The 13,711-nt window shown below is 33.0% G+C and overlaps 2 protein-coding genes across 8 annotated transcripts in view; both read left to right on the forward strand.

Moving 5' to 3' along the window:
- Positions 1 to 109: 109 nt before the first annotated feature.
- Positions 110 to 10,080, forward strand: LOC143054087 (uncharacterized). Of its 7 annotated transcripts, none has more exons than XM_076226971.1 (11): positions 110 to 146; positions 1,177 to 1,229; positions 2,645 to 3,259; positions 3,970 to 4,279; positions 5,282 to 5,392; positions 5,666 to 5,842; positions 6,109 to 6,372; positions 7,213 to 7,451; positions 7,757 to 7,890; positions 8,299 to 8,359; positions 9,631 to 10,080. In XM_076226971.1, exons 2-11 carry the CDS (start codon positions 1,194 to 1,196, stop codon positions 9,754 to 9,756), a joined length of 2,073 nt encoding a protein of 690 aa, XP_076083086.1. In that variant the 5' UTR covers positions 110 to 146; positions 1,177 to 1,193; the 3' UTR covers positions 9,757 to 10,080. The 7 variants fall into 7 exon arrangements, with proteins under 7 accessions (XP_076083086.1, XP_076083088.1, XP_076083084.1 ...); XM_076226973.1 differs by having other exon boundaries at positions 117 to 146; positions 2,971 to 3,259; XM_076226969.1 differs by lacking the exon at positions 110 to 146 and adding an exon at positions 220 to 304.
- Positions 10,081 to 12,294: 2,214 nt separating this feature from the next.
- LOC143054088 (uncharacterized) overlaps positions 12,295 to 13,711 on the forward strand; it is a 65,172-nt gene continuing 63,755 nt past the window's right edge. Inside the window, exon 1 of the mRNA XM_076226976.1 lies at positions 12,295 to 12,457. The gene's annotated coding sequence lies outside the window, so the exon portion shown is untranslated. The remainder of the gene's footprint in view (positions 12,458 to 13,711) is intronic.

Below are 13,711 nucleotides of genomic sequence, written 5' to 3' on the forward strand. Positions count from 1 at the left end.
ACAGCGCGTGTTTATAAGATCACGTGTAACTTGTGCGCACAAGTTGAAATTATTTTTTTTGCATGGCACTCCAGGGCTTCCGTACACTGATGATATTAGTATCGATATATTTGTATATAACTAAACTGCTAATGATTTTTAAAAAGGTAATTTATGTTTACGCGTTACCATTATCAACGAACCTCAATCAAAGAACATCAATCTATTTATAGAATATCGGGTATATACTGTCAATTAGTTTAAATATAACAGAATACAAACAACAGTTTGTCCTCATTAGGCATATTTGCTCTTACACTGCCAGGTAGATATATGTTTATATTTTTCATTGGAAAATGGTTAGTATGATGTCTTCTGAGGAAAGCCGTGACCTGAAATAGTAAGTTGTTTACATTTAGGTATTTACATTCACTGGGGTAAAGCTGATGACCGTAACTGCATTCACGGTCATCCCAAGATGTCGGATGAAAGATTAGGTCAGTTTCTGTATTGTCTGTTAAAGTGTTTCTATATCATTTTCTTTACAAATCATACATTGAAACGATGAAAAATAATAAAAGAATCACTCGGAAATCACTAATTACTTCCGAGAAATGTGCATGAAACGGGAAATTCGAAAAAGCTCTGAGATTCGACAAGTTTTCTTCTTAATATAATTGGCTATACTGACAAGTGAAAATCGTAAACTATAGGTCTAACCGTATCTCAAAGACTATTGATGATTTCCTAGTATATGAAAGAGTCGGTCAAATCCTGTTTCTTATGAATATCTTTAAAATCACAGAACTAGTTGTTTATGCATCGCTCATAACCACAGACATTAATAACTAATTATTTGCATTAATAGTTAATTTGTTTTCTTCTGAAGAATGCATGTAATGTTTGCCACTGAATGTAAAGCAAGAAACGATCATCAATGTTAACTTTTTTCATTTGGCCGGGGATCGAGCTCATATTCGATGAGAACCCACTACCATGATACCAACGAGGTGGTAATGGTATATATATATATAGACACGTGATTAACATCAATATACTCACATGAGAGTTATCTCCTTGTCTTTATTTGTCGTTTAGAAAAAGTAAAGTCACTGTATAGTATTCTCAATCGACAAACATAGAAATCATAAAAGGTGTAAATATATAATGTTAACAATGTTTTTTTTTAATTTCCAGCAGCTGACTTCATTCCGATGGGATGCAGCTCATCTATTACAGGGGAGCAAAAGGTATAACACAAAAAGAGTCAAACACTATTGTACAGTCATGTATCTGGTAGTTACAGTATGAATCTGTATATGCTCGTAATGTGTATCCACTTTACAAAAAGATTCGTTTCACGACTACCCTAACTGAAAAAAATCAGTATCCTGCAAACAATTGCTGCAGGTTTGCAGAAAATACAGAGTCTGTATTTGGGGCATGTTTGCTGCAAATACGCTACAGGTACATGTATGCCGCAAACAATTTACCATGCAAATAAGTGTTTGCTGTAGACAAACTGCAAACATTTATAAGCAAATGAGTGTTTGTTGTAGACCTGCTGCAAACTTTTTATGCAAATTAATCTTTTCCTGCGTGTTTGTTGCAGACATATTCAAATTGACAAAAAAAATCGGGAAAAAATCGTACTTACAGATAATGTCTTTGATAATTAAACTTTTAATTTTCAAGCTTAAATGCCTCCCTGAACACTAATATATTACATGACTCAAACACCATCAACATTTTCAAATTTTAAATCTTTATCTTCCAGGAATTTACCAATAGGCCTGCTCAGTCATTTAATGCAGTTCTTGCAATGCTCTTGCAATGCTCGTGCAAACATATATAATTGACTTAGATTTCTGCAATCTAGCTACGAACATCCCTTATATTCTAGTTTTTCCTGTAATCCTACTGCAAACATATTTGTTTCTGCCAGCAAAAAAGCTGCAATGTTTGCAGCTAGTTTGAAATCATCTGTATGTGTATTTCCAACCCCACCTCATCCAAAAGGCTGTAATTCAATGGTTTTCGTTTGATGCTGTATATCATTTTTGTTTTCGCTTTTTTGTTTTGTAAGTAAATCGGATCACCCTTAAATTACTTTGTTGGATATTGCCGGGCTACCCATGCCTTGTATGGTTGGTTCTGAGGGTTGGTAAGGTAGGTAGAGATGTTTTGATTTGTTCGGCCAACAACATAAGTTCCATTTTTGTGACAAGAAAACGACGTCAAAGCAAGAAATGTTTTGTTTTAAATGTTTGAACCGCTTATTGTCCTTAAAAAATCTGGAAGGCTGTTTTTTTTAGAGTGCTAGGTATGCAACATCAAGCAATCTAAATTTTATTTTAGGGCTGATGCTATTAGTTTTCTCGTTTGAATTATTCTACATTTGTTATTCGCGGCCTTTTATATCTAACTATGCGGTTTGGAATTAGCTCACTATTGAAGGCCATAAGGTAGCATATAGTTGTTAACTTCTATGTCATTTGGTATCATGTGGAGAGTTGTCTCGTTTGCAATAATATCACATCTTCTTATTTTTATAATTTGTTATTTTAAACGATTGTTGATTCTTATGTCTTAAGCATTAATGTTAAGGTAAATCTTTTGTATGGATTAACATTACCACAATGTCCATCGATGTGCTATTTTTTAGAAAAATCCTGACAACGTCCTATCATCTATAGCTACCTCAAACTCTGCTGGTGATAAAACAATTGTAGCAATGCAAAAACAGGCAGAAAAATGTAGTTTGTCTGATGATGGTTCTGAATCTAACAGTGAATATGACGTATTAACAAACCATGGACCAGTAGATCCATCCAATCTTATTAACTCAGGCAGAAACTATATGCTAGTTATTAAAGAAAATTATAATAAAAGAAGCATAGGTGCCTTCGTTAATACTGATCTTCAGAATGCTGCTATATCATTGAATAAAATCGTCTCCGGTCTGCTTCACAAAGAGAATTCCACTTACAGGTCAGACACGCAACAGAAGTTAACGCAGGAGGCAAAACAGAATCAGACAGCTGAAATTTATTGTAAACTTTGCGCTGAAATATTGGAATCTGGCAGCAGCTCTGCATATCCTGGATTATCACCAGAACTGATTGAACCTGTAATGACAATGTTGTGGTACCTGTTGAACTGTTCTGATGAAAACTCTGTTCTGAGTGGCATTATATCACAGCAAACACACTTCCTTACCATAACTACTAGAAAGCTGCAACAGTGGAGAGTTACTCACTTTAGTGGAACGGATATGGAGGTAAAAAAAAGAAAAATGACAAATAGCGTTAAAAGAGTTACATATGGCACCCTACGGAATAATACGTTATAAATAAGTTAGTGTGTTCATTTTATAAAGTGAGGTGCCATATGGAATCTATGAAATTCTTTACTTAATTTAAATTAATTAAAAATTAAATTACATATCTACTAAACACAAGTATTGAATGTATTTAAAAAAAAGTGTTGTTATGAATTTTTTTCGCAAGCCACGATTAAACTAATGTAAGAAGCCCAAACTAAGTCTGTAAAGATATAATTTGCAAATAAAACCTTAAAGGTTTGGACAAATGTTCCCGAATTCCTTTCACACTAGTTGAAAGGAATTCGGGAACATTTGTTACAGCTTAATAAAAACTGCAATATTCTATCGAAGTATATCCTAAAAATGATGTTAAACATGTGCAAATATTGAATAATTATACTTGTATTGATCACGTTTCATGCATAGTCCTACAAAAGCCATAGCGTTTTAAGTTTGTTGGAGTGGGAATACCTTAAGAAAATTTAGTAGATAAAAATAAGCTAAGTTTGTGTCATTTTGCTCATCGTTAACAATACAAGTAAAGAAGTGTACTTTAACTTAAAAAGCATAGCCACTATTAACTTTAGCTAATATTTTAATCTCATTTGTAAATATTTGATTTCATTCCTAAACGAAATTAACCTTCTACCATTTTACCATTAAAGTCAGTGGAAGGATCAGATATTCTGGAATGGCTGATGACAATTTTACACAACATTGCCATGTTTGAAGATAATGTTCCTAGAGTTCGAGACGTAAACTGCATTGAAGCAATGAAACCATATTTGGATTCGAAAGATAATACAATTCGACTTCTGTGTTTAGCAACCCTTGCTGATTTAGTGAACGAATCTGAAAGTGAGATATTAAAGAGCAATAGTGAAGTCATAACGTTTTTAATGTGGACAATTTCGACGGCTTTGGAAATTGAAGAAAGAAATTGTGACGGCTGGTCTCTGGTGGAATTAGCCAGAAGTACGTACAACTATGTCTTATTCAAATGTAAAATGTAAAACTGATGAACAAAAACACCTAATTTTAGATCGCTACATTATTTGAATTTTTTGAAACTTAGCTTCTGGCTGAACATTTTTGTGAAAAGGCGTGTGATATACGTCTATGAAACAGCAACCAAACGACACAAAAAGTAAAAAACATGAAAAGATTATCATAAAAAATACATATCAAGCTCTAAATCTCATAAAGTCTACTTTACTTTCTTTCGATTGAATTTTAATCCACTGCAATCAGAGAAATTCTTCCCGTGCAAAATGATTTCCTTTCAAAGTAATCGACTTCACATCTGATGAAATCTGTTTCGCAACACAAGACCTCAATTAATATGATTTGGTCGAAATGGTCAATTGACCATGTTGACCGTTTAAATGAGTGTTTTTAATTGAAAGATGGTTTGTTTTTTTCGTTTTTGCAGAAGATAATAGGGAGAAATTGTAAATAACAAAGCTCTTTTAAAAACGCAAAAACGCAATAAGATTTACAAATAAGCAGACACTGGCGAAATTATCAACTGATTACTTTCAGGAATAATTTATTGCCCCTGATTGACAAATTTTACCCATTTTATGCTTTTGCTTGTAGAAACAAGTATTAATAGAGAGCAACAACAGAAAGCAAAAATGTTCAACAACACAAAATAAGGTTAACAAATAAGTCAAACTGATTGAAATTGTAAATTGACCTCTGAGAAGAAATCTAGTTCTTGGTAGATGATATGTTTTACCATCTTTTGTAGTTTTAGAAAGAGAGAAAAGTAAAAGAAGGAATTTCGCATGAGGGTTAGATTTTTGTTTATAAAAATCTATAGATTTGTTTGATTTAAGCATGCGTTAACGTTATTCAGTAAACAATATACCGGTATCAAAAGTTTTCGGGCCAAAAAAATGACACATAAATTGTAGCTTCAAACTACTTCTATCGTTTATTTATATAGCATCATATACCTTTATTTTATCACAGTTGTTCATCAAGTGGCGAGAAATGATAACAATAAGAGAACAGTTGTACAGCATGGCGCAGTTCCTCTTCTTGTGAAAATCAGTGGCAGTGGCAACATCGAGGAACAACGTGGTAAATTGTATTCTACTCAAGTTATTTAACAAACTCAAGTGCTGATGTAGGCTACCAACACAATTTCGTCATTCTAAATTATTGCATGGTTCTTACAGTGAATAAATATATTTTCAGATAAGCCATGTAAGTTCAGATCAAACTGGTTACCATTGATATCATATTATATTGCACTTAATTTTCAACAGTATATAAATTAATTTTGATTATGTTTCTGAGTAATACAGAATGTTATAAAGTCGTAAATTGTAAGTAATAGACGTTCTTCTACAGAGGCTGTTCGGGCTATCTGGACGTTATCATTTGATGAACAAAACAGAACTGAGATGATCGAAACGAAAAAATGGAAGGTGATAATGACTCTAGAAAAAATGTCCAAATCGTCAGACCAAACAGTAAAAAGAATTAGCAATAAAGCTTTATGGACGATCACAGACCACCAAAAAAGCTGTAAATATAATATAATTATGTTGTAGATTCATAACATTTGACACAAGTATCATGTACTTTTTTAAATTATTAGACTTACATTTGTGTTCTATCTTTTCATTCAATTTATATTTAGATGTATCATACATATTATATTAAGTGGAATTCAACATTTTAGAATGGTATATTTTTTTGAATATAAGATAAATGATTAATGTGGAACATGATGGTTAATAAACATTACTAATAAGCATTTCTGATTTTTTTTTTCAATTTATCTTTTCTAGTGCAAACTCCAAATGGTGGTTTGGAAGACGGTAAATCAACAGGAAGTGTAAACAGACACATTATGATTAGCTACAACTGGGGGCACCAACCAATGGTAAAACAGATACGTGATAATTTAAGGAACAGTGGTATCAAAGTCTGGATGGATGTCGATGATATGCAAGGGTCAACACTACAGGCTATGGCGAAAGCTGTGGAGCAGGCAGATATTGTCCTTGTCTGCTATTCATTCAAATATAAGAACAGTGATAACTGTAGAGCTGGTTCGTGTAGTTTATATGGTGCATTAAATCAAAATCATAATCTTTAACGTAGCTACAAGATTAAATCATATTAAACAAGACCAAATTTGAAAGTTAGAAAGTTAAATAACATATATTCCTTATAACATGGTTATATGACCTCATTTTGTCAACCAATAGGATTATTTCGATTTACTCAAATGACAGCATAGCCGTTTTAAGAAATGTATGCTATGTTCATCCATGTTTAGACCCATCTTACATTTGGTTGAAATAATTATATATATACATGTAAGTGGTCCATTCAAATGAAAATTCTGGCAGTTGAAATATGCTGAGACAATTTTAAGGTCCTTTTTATGCTCAAATTCTTGACACTTCTAACACCAAATAAAATCAGAATTGTGTTCATTTTCGATACTAACACGAAATTATTTGATAAAATTAATGATAATTTAATACTATTTCGTTCTTTAGACTTCAGATAAGGTTGTAAGTATCTTAATGAAAGAATGTTTCCCCATTGTTACAAGACGAAAGTGTATTTTTAAGCTCTGGCATTTTTGATGAGTCAAAATTCACAAATACAACATCGACAAGCATTATCTTCTACGTTAGCTTATAGATGCGTGCAGAGTTAGGTCACGCATCAGTTCACTTGTATCTGCAATCATTGTCCAATTTCCAATTGACGGCGGCAACAAGTCACAAAAAGTATGCACAGTACTGGGCTTCCTTAGACACAACAGGAACAACTTTAATACAATGTTATGCAATGTAATGCAACAATTTGGTGAAATTGCAGTACATCAGATGTGTAGTATTCTAATTTTAAATTAGATTTAATTGATATAATTACAGAGGCAGAATATGCATTTCAATTGAAGAAAAAGATAATACCTTTAAAGATGGAGATGAATTACAAGGCCGATGGTTGGCTAGGGTTTATTATTGGGGCCAAACTGTTTTATGACTTCAGTGGAAAATATCCAGTCGAGAAAAAAACAAACGAACTTATTCGAGAAATACTAGAGTCATTGAACAGAAGTACAAAAGTGTTGGTAGAGGTACCAGAACATGTTGTTAAATCTCAACAGGAGGTAAAGTAATAACATACTAGTATTACTCAAAGCTTATATTCTCTTTTGTCCGCAAGCATTTCATCCATATTCTGAGCAAGAAAAAAATTAGTGTATATCAGTCAGCAACCCAAGATGTCCACTGATGACAGGTTCTTGAATATGAACACATAGAATATACAGCCATGTTCAACATGCTTGTAAGTGCTCAACTTTACCCTTACCTTTGACTGTGGTGTAACAGCGCATTTGAAATGTATGTAATAAAGCATTTGTTTTTAATTTTAAACAGAAATGCCCATGAAATATTACTTCTATTGTTACAGCCAGTTTTACAAGCAGAGAAACCAGTGATGTCGGGTGCAAAACCGACGGAAGGAAAGACTACTGTAATTAACACAGTTCGGAAATGGACACCGTCACAAGTAGAGAAATGGCTGGATAATAATAGTCTACCGAAGTATGTGCATCCTCATTTGCTAAGTGCCTTCTTTGATTCTGAGCTTTACACTATACATGTATATGAAAAATGTTTTCTAGCTAAAAAAAATTAAATATATAGAATCAGTATGCTATAATTATACAAACTTAAAATTAAAAAATGTTTCCGAAAAGCAATATTTCCTATATTGCTTGAGCTTCACATGCTATACATATTGTATATACTAGTAGTCTTTATAAGAAATGTCAATTATTGAAGACTTTTGGTGGCTGAGTAGTCTTAGTAGTTCATTTAAATGTACCACTAGCTTGTTAAAACTGAGACCATCGAGGCTGTTTAGAGAAAAAAGATGACAACCAGTTTCTTTCCATAAATATTTTGGTGGAAAAAAATGAAACATATAAATGTACGAAAATTTCATTTCAGAAAATTACTGGGTCGTTTGCGAGGAAAAGACGTGGCATTTCTCCGTCTCCTAGTACAGGAGGTTAGTTGTATACCTTAGTCTTTGCTAGTAAACGGTAAACATCAACAATTAGTCCAGACCTAAAATGTCAAATTGGTAAGAGCTTGAAAAAAGGGACTGATAAATTAATCTGTTTGTGATTAAATCGTGATTCTAGTTACTGTGTACTGTTGAATGATACAGGTCACGTTTATATCTAATTAGAAAAGTGACCAAGCTTAAGAGTGAAGAAAAGTTACCGGAGGATTTAAAAAGATGAATCTTCTGATCACCTTTTTGTATTTCTTGTCTAGTACAAAGTTTGTCCTCCGAAATAAGGCAAAACCTGTCTGTGGATGTACTACGGGAAACGTCCTCAAAACAAATAAATGATGAATAATTTCCCACACAAAGAAATGTTGGCACTGTCCGTCTATTATCCGTCCTACAGTATAAATCAGTATATTAGGAAAGAAACGAAACTTAACAGAATTACTTATTATCAAGTTTTAGTTTTGCAACATGGGCTTCATTATTCCTACATATGAGTAGGATTGTCATCGCAAAGTTTCGTTTTTCTTCCAGTTGACGATACTGAATATTATCCCGCATCTGTGTGCTTAGATTAAAGAGAGTCTCTAAAACCGATGTAAACATATAGTTTGCCCGTGTTGCAGTTTTCTCAAGTTTATGTAGGGATTTTTTTGTTCTGAACCACTGTACATGTCATTCAATTCCATCACTAGGAATTAAAATAAACTAGCATCCTTGCTTTAAAGTTAGTCCAGGCTCTTTTGCACAATGTTTTCAACTTCTGTTGTGTTACAAGAATTGGCGCTGAACTGCGAGCTCTGTGCTCAAACGGAAATTATGAACCTTTGTTATTACCCTGATGCGCGGTAGGTAAATTGTCAACAGAAAAGAACAATACGTTTGTATAACAATAGGCATAATAACCCCACACCATATAAGTAAATATTAACATTACATCAATCTGTTATATGATCTTATATTCAGAAGGATTTGAGGGATTTTTACAGCAAAATTTTGGCTTAGCGCTTATTTTTTAAGGTAATATTTTTTGGATTTTCCCCAAAAAGAAGACAGATTTGGATTTTTCTACACATTCTATTAGTTTTCAACACAAATTCAGCTTAAGTTTGTACTGAACTGATTTAAAGATTGTCAAATTGTCTTCATCACAGGTGAGAATTGTGTGCAGTTTATGTTTAAAGGCTTTTTGCATTTTAGAATTTTGATTAAAGGAGACATAGTTTTATTGGGGAAAATATTATTGTATTGTTTTCTTTCAGTGTCCAAGTACATTCTACCAAACAATCCGGGATCAATTGGATTTGAAGGATGTAAAATCAATGTCGGACTTCCGGTTCGCTTTGGAGGACCTCGACACAGACACGCATTCCTCTTCATCTTTGTAATATTGACAAATAAATGAGTTAGACAAAATAGAAAATAGCGATGTGCAATTAAAGGTTCATACATGTATTGTATGCTTTGATATTATATTCTTATGTACCATTTTATAAATGACACATAGGCTGAGATGATGATGGAACAGAATACATATACTGTCTGTATAAAGTACGTTAAGAATCGTAAAGTGTGCATTTATGGTAACAGATAGCATTGTGTTTTCCTTCTGTATTTAAAATGTTTCGAATAGTCATGATCAGTTCGAAACAATTGTTCAATTTATCATATGAAACATGTGGAGTTATTAATAAAATATCTTATGAATTCGACACTCGTACCCCGTTTGCACTATGCAGCTGTGATTAAAAAGAATTTAAATATATATATTACAGTGACCGGAGAGATGCTGGTTACAATTTTTGCGCTTACATTTCTATTTTTGTTGAGAGGGAAAATCCCAAACTGGGTTAATTTTTCCTAAAGTGTGGACTGAGGTAATTAATTCGGATTAGTTATCCCGGGCTCGACCCGAAGCAGGTGTTAAAGTGTGAACACAGTAAAAGTTTTGCTAATTTGTTTTAAAATGTGCATTTAAAAAATCAACTACATATAAGGCAGAAATAACCAACCGCGAACCGCGAAGTCAAATTTGGGGATAACAGTCATTTAAAAAACATGCGTCACTGCGATTTTGACCTTCAGCCTTTCTAGATCATTGTTTTACCTTTGGTGATAACTATACCCCTTTGTAGGATCCCTGTTCCTCAGATTGTTAATAAGCCATTGAATTATGATCAATTATCATATTCCAAAATAGTCTAAATTCTAGACTTCACCATGATTTTGACCAATCGTTTTGTTGTATGAGAATCCTTACTCAAACTTGTGATCTATATTAATGTTAAATCGCTACTGTAGACTAGAAGAGGAAGATCATTTATGATCATTTATGATTCAATTCTGCGGGGTATGAGTAGCTTTGTTCGTCACATTTTGAGTGAGCAGAAAACAAATATTCTTAATTCATGAATTATTAATCATTAATGCAGTCAAGAATGTATATAAGCCTTGTATACATTCTTGACTATTAATATTGATCATCAATGTCAGATAAAATATTAAAATTCATGTTCAATGTATATTGCATCAATTGATTTTTTGGCAAAGACCGTGCGTGATGTTTAATGTGTGTATTCAGTGACAACACATATTGTTCGTTTTATATTTTAGAACCCTATTATTTTCTGTACTTTATTTTTTGGTCTATTCTGTTAGTGTATATCACTATACTATTCAGTCTCCTCAGGGACTTTCTAGTCCCAGCTATGATCAGCTATGATCCACTATTTGTTCCTGAGATTTGTTCATGATTCTCCATTCTTGATAAACCCCACACAGATCCTCATGTACATGATTATATGAGACAATATCTGAAAAAGTCTAATTTTTGGCAATAAGAAAAAAACCAAACAAAATGTCTTTAGACCCGGTATTTTAATAGCACAAATCGAAGAACACACATTGAGGATCTAGGAACTGTTGTCTGTAATTCAAACAATGTTTAATGTGGAAACAATGGCAATTTTAAAAATGGTACAAAAAAAAATCCAGTTCTTTCCTGTTACCAAAGTGAATCAATTTAAAAACAGCTTCTAATGGGAATAAGGAATAAGTTTAAGACACTATTTGTGGTTTACTAGTATATCCTGCCTGTGGCGAAAAACAATCATTTTTTTTTTCGCGACAAGTCGAAAACAATATATTCTTTTAATTTTAGCATGACATATAGTGGCAGCTGAGGGGGAAACAAACAATTTTTTTTTCTCAGAATCAAAAACAAATTATTTTTTTCTCCAAAAACTGGAAACAAACTTTTTTTAATCAAATGGTTGCTGCCTTATGGTTATGCTGTTACTTTTTATCAAGTTACATGACAGAACGTAACAGAAAGGAATTACGCTTTAAATTATATTTTTTTATTAGAAGCAATATTAAAAAGAATGTTTAATTTGGTGCAGTTGGTGTTGCACATTAAATACTCTAGTGTTAATACTGAAACTTAAAATTTTCCAAAAAGATGCATGAATAAAGAAATAATTGTTGGTGAAAGATGGAAATTTACGGAAGCGTTTTAGAAATTAGACTTTTCAGATATTGAAGGAATGACTGTAATATTTTTTCTGTCTATGTAGAAATAACATTAAAAATTTGGTGCACACTGAATAACGCGCGTAGCGGGTTATTTAACAGTGTGTACCACATTTTTTATGTTATTTCGAATAGACAGAAAAAATATTACAGTCATTTCTTATAATTTAATTCTAAATTCCATTTTAACATGTTTAAACCGTAGAAAACCATGAAAAAACGTTGATGACGTCACGGTCACATGACTAAATTATGTCTATGGGCTCATAACAAAATAACGTCAGCCAATAAGAAGACGCGTTACATCCAAAATTAAATTATTGTTTCATATCTCTGATATGATACGATGTTTTGCTATCTTTATTTTGATCATTTTATCATTCATATTACATTTATCTACCTGGATGCCCTGGTTGACTATCGGACACCAATAGACATGTTTCGTTTCCCATTCTTTATCATCCCCGAGAGAAAAAAATAATCAAAATAAGGCTTCGATTTTACCTTTATATTTGAACTTTCATCAGTATGCCAAACATGACAACTGTGTAGGATCAGGTAATTATTTCACTAACAGTGCCTTTCTTGGTTATTCATCAGATCACAGATGATCGATGACATGAATGTGCAGTTGTGCCAACTTTTCATGAAGCATATGCATGAAGCAAATGCGTGAGATTTGGCCAAAATTGAAAAGATCAAAGAGAAAAAACAATAGATCATAGGAAAATTCCACCAAAAAAGCATGAACATACGTTAATGCGTGAGACTTGGCAGCCCTGCATATGGCCGAAAAACTTGAAAACCTTTGAACAGGCATCTTCAGTCTATTGCAGCCATGTTGATAATCCAAATAAATATGACGTCTTGGAAGGCTATTTTTAAATTTTTGCTTTGAAGAAAAAAAATATAATAGCCTTTCAAGATGTCATAATTATTTGGACTACATGTTGAATATCGACAGATTTGCATAAAGGAGTCATCTTTAGGAGAAGAAAAGCTTTGAAAAACATGGGAAAATATCATTTAAACAGAACAGTTTCCTGGAAATCTGCCTAGGTTCTCCCTAGTCCAAATAATTATGATGTCTGGCAGGGCTATAACTTTATTTTTCTGGGATTCCTTCCTACGTCGTCGTAGGAAGGCGTCCCAGAAAAAAATTAAAATAGCCTTGCCAGACGTCTTAATTATTTGGACTAGGTTCTCCCATACTTTCCAAAACTTTTCGTCCTCCATCCAAAACATCAGTCATCTCTATATCTCTAAAGAGGCGGTCCGAGGGGTCCTGACCACGAAATCCCAGGTTTAAAAATATGAAATGCAGAGGTCCCGAATTTAAAAAAAACTACCAATCCCAACGTCCCGAAAAAGGTCCTGCCCCCCTCCCTTAATGATCAATTATAAAGCCCCCCCCCCCCCCCAAAAAAAAATTGTTTTTCCGCTCACCCTACCTACTCTTACACGTTTATGTAATTTTGGAACAAGTACTGTTAAAGGTCGGACTTATTCCCTAGTAGTAACTAGCTAATAAATGTTTGTAAAATAAAATGATGTTGCCTACCTACCTACCCTATTTTTTTTTACCTTATAAGCCCTCACTGAGGCTGGGACTTTAAAATTTGATAATTAAACTATCTTGATTGGATAAATCTGATAATCAACTGGTACCAATGTACAAATGAAGTTAGAATCAATATTTCTCTACAAATTTATCCTTTTTCTGACCTCTTGATTATTTTTATTTAAACAACATGTGGTACCTCTTATCTCAGTTCTCAATTCATGTCATTGGTCTAAATTCCATTATGACGT

Source organism: Mytilus galloprovincialis, chromosome 12, assembly GCF_965363235.1.
Source record: "Mytilus galloprovincialis chromosome 12, xbMytGall1.hap1.1, whole genome shotgun sequence".
Classification (NCBI taxonomy): Eukaryota; Metazoa; Mollusca; class Bivalvia; order Mytilida; family Mytilidae; genus Mytilus; species Mytilus galloprovincialis.

Bases quoted from the DNA above. Each gene is read 5' to 3' on its own strand.
- LOC143054087 (XM_076226971.1), top strand. From the start codon at position 1,194: ATGGGATGCAGCTCATCTATTACAGGGGAGCAAAAG. The intron at 1,230-2,644 runs GTATAACACAAA...GCTATTTTTTAG, and splicing joins CTATTACAGGGGAGCAAAAG to AAAAATCCTGACAACGTCCT. The intron at 5,393-5,665 runs GTAAATTGTATT...GTTCTTCTACAG, and splicing joins CAACATCGAGGAACAACGTG to AGGCTGTTCGGGCTATCTGG.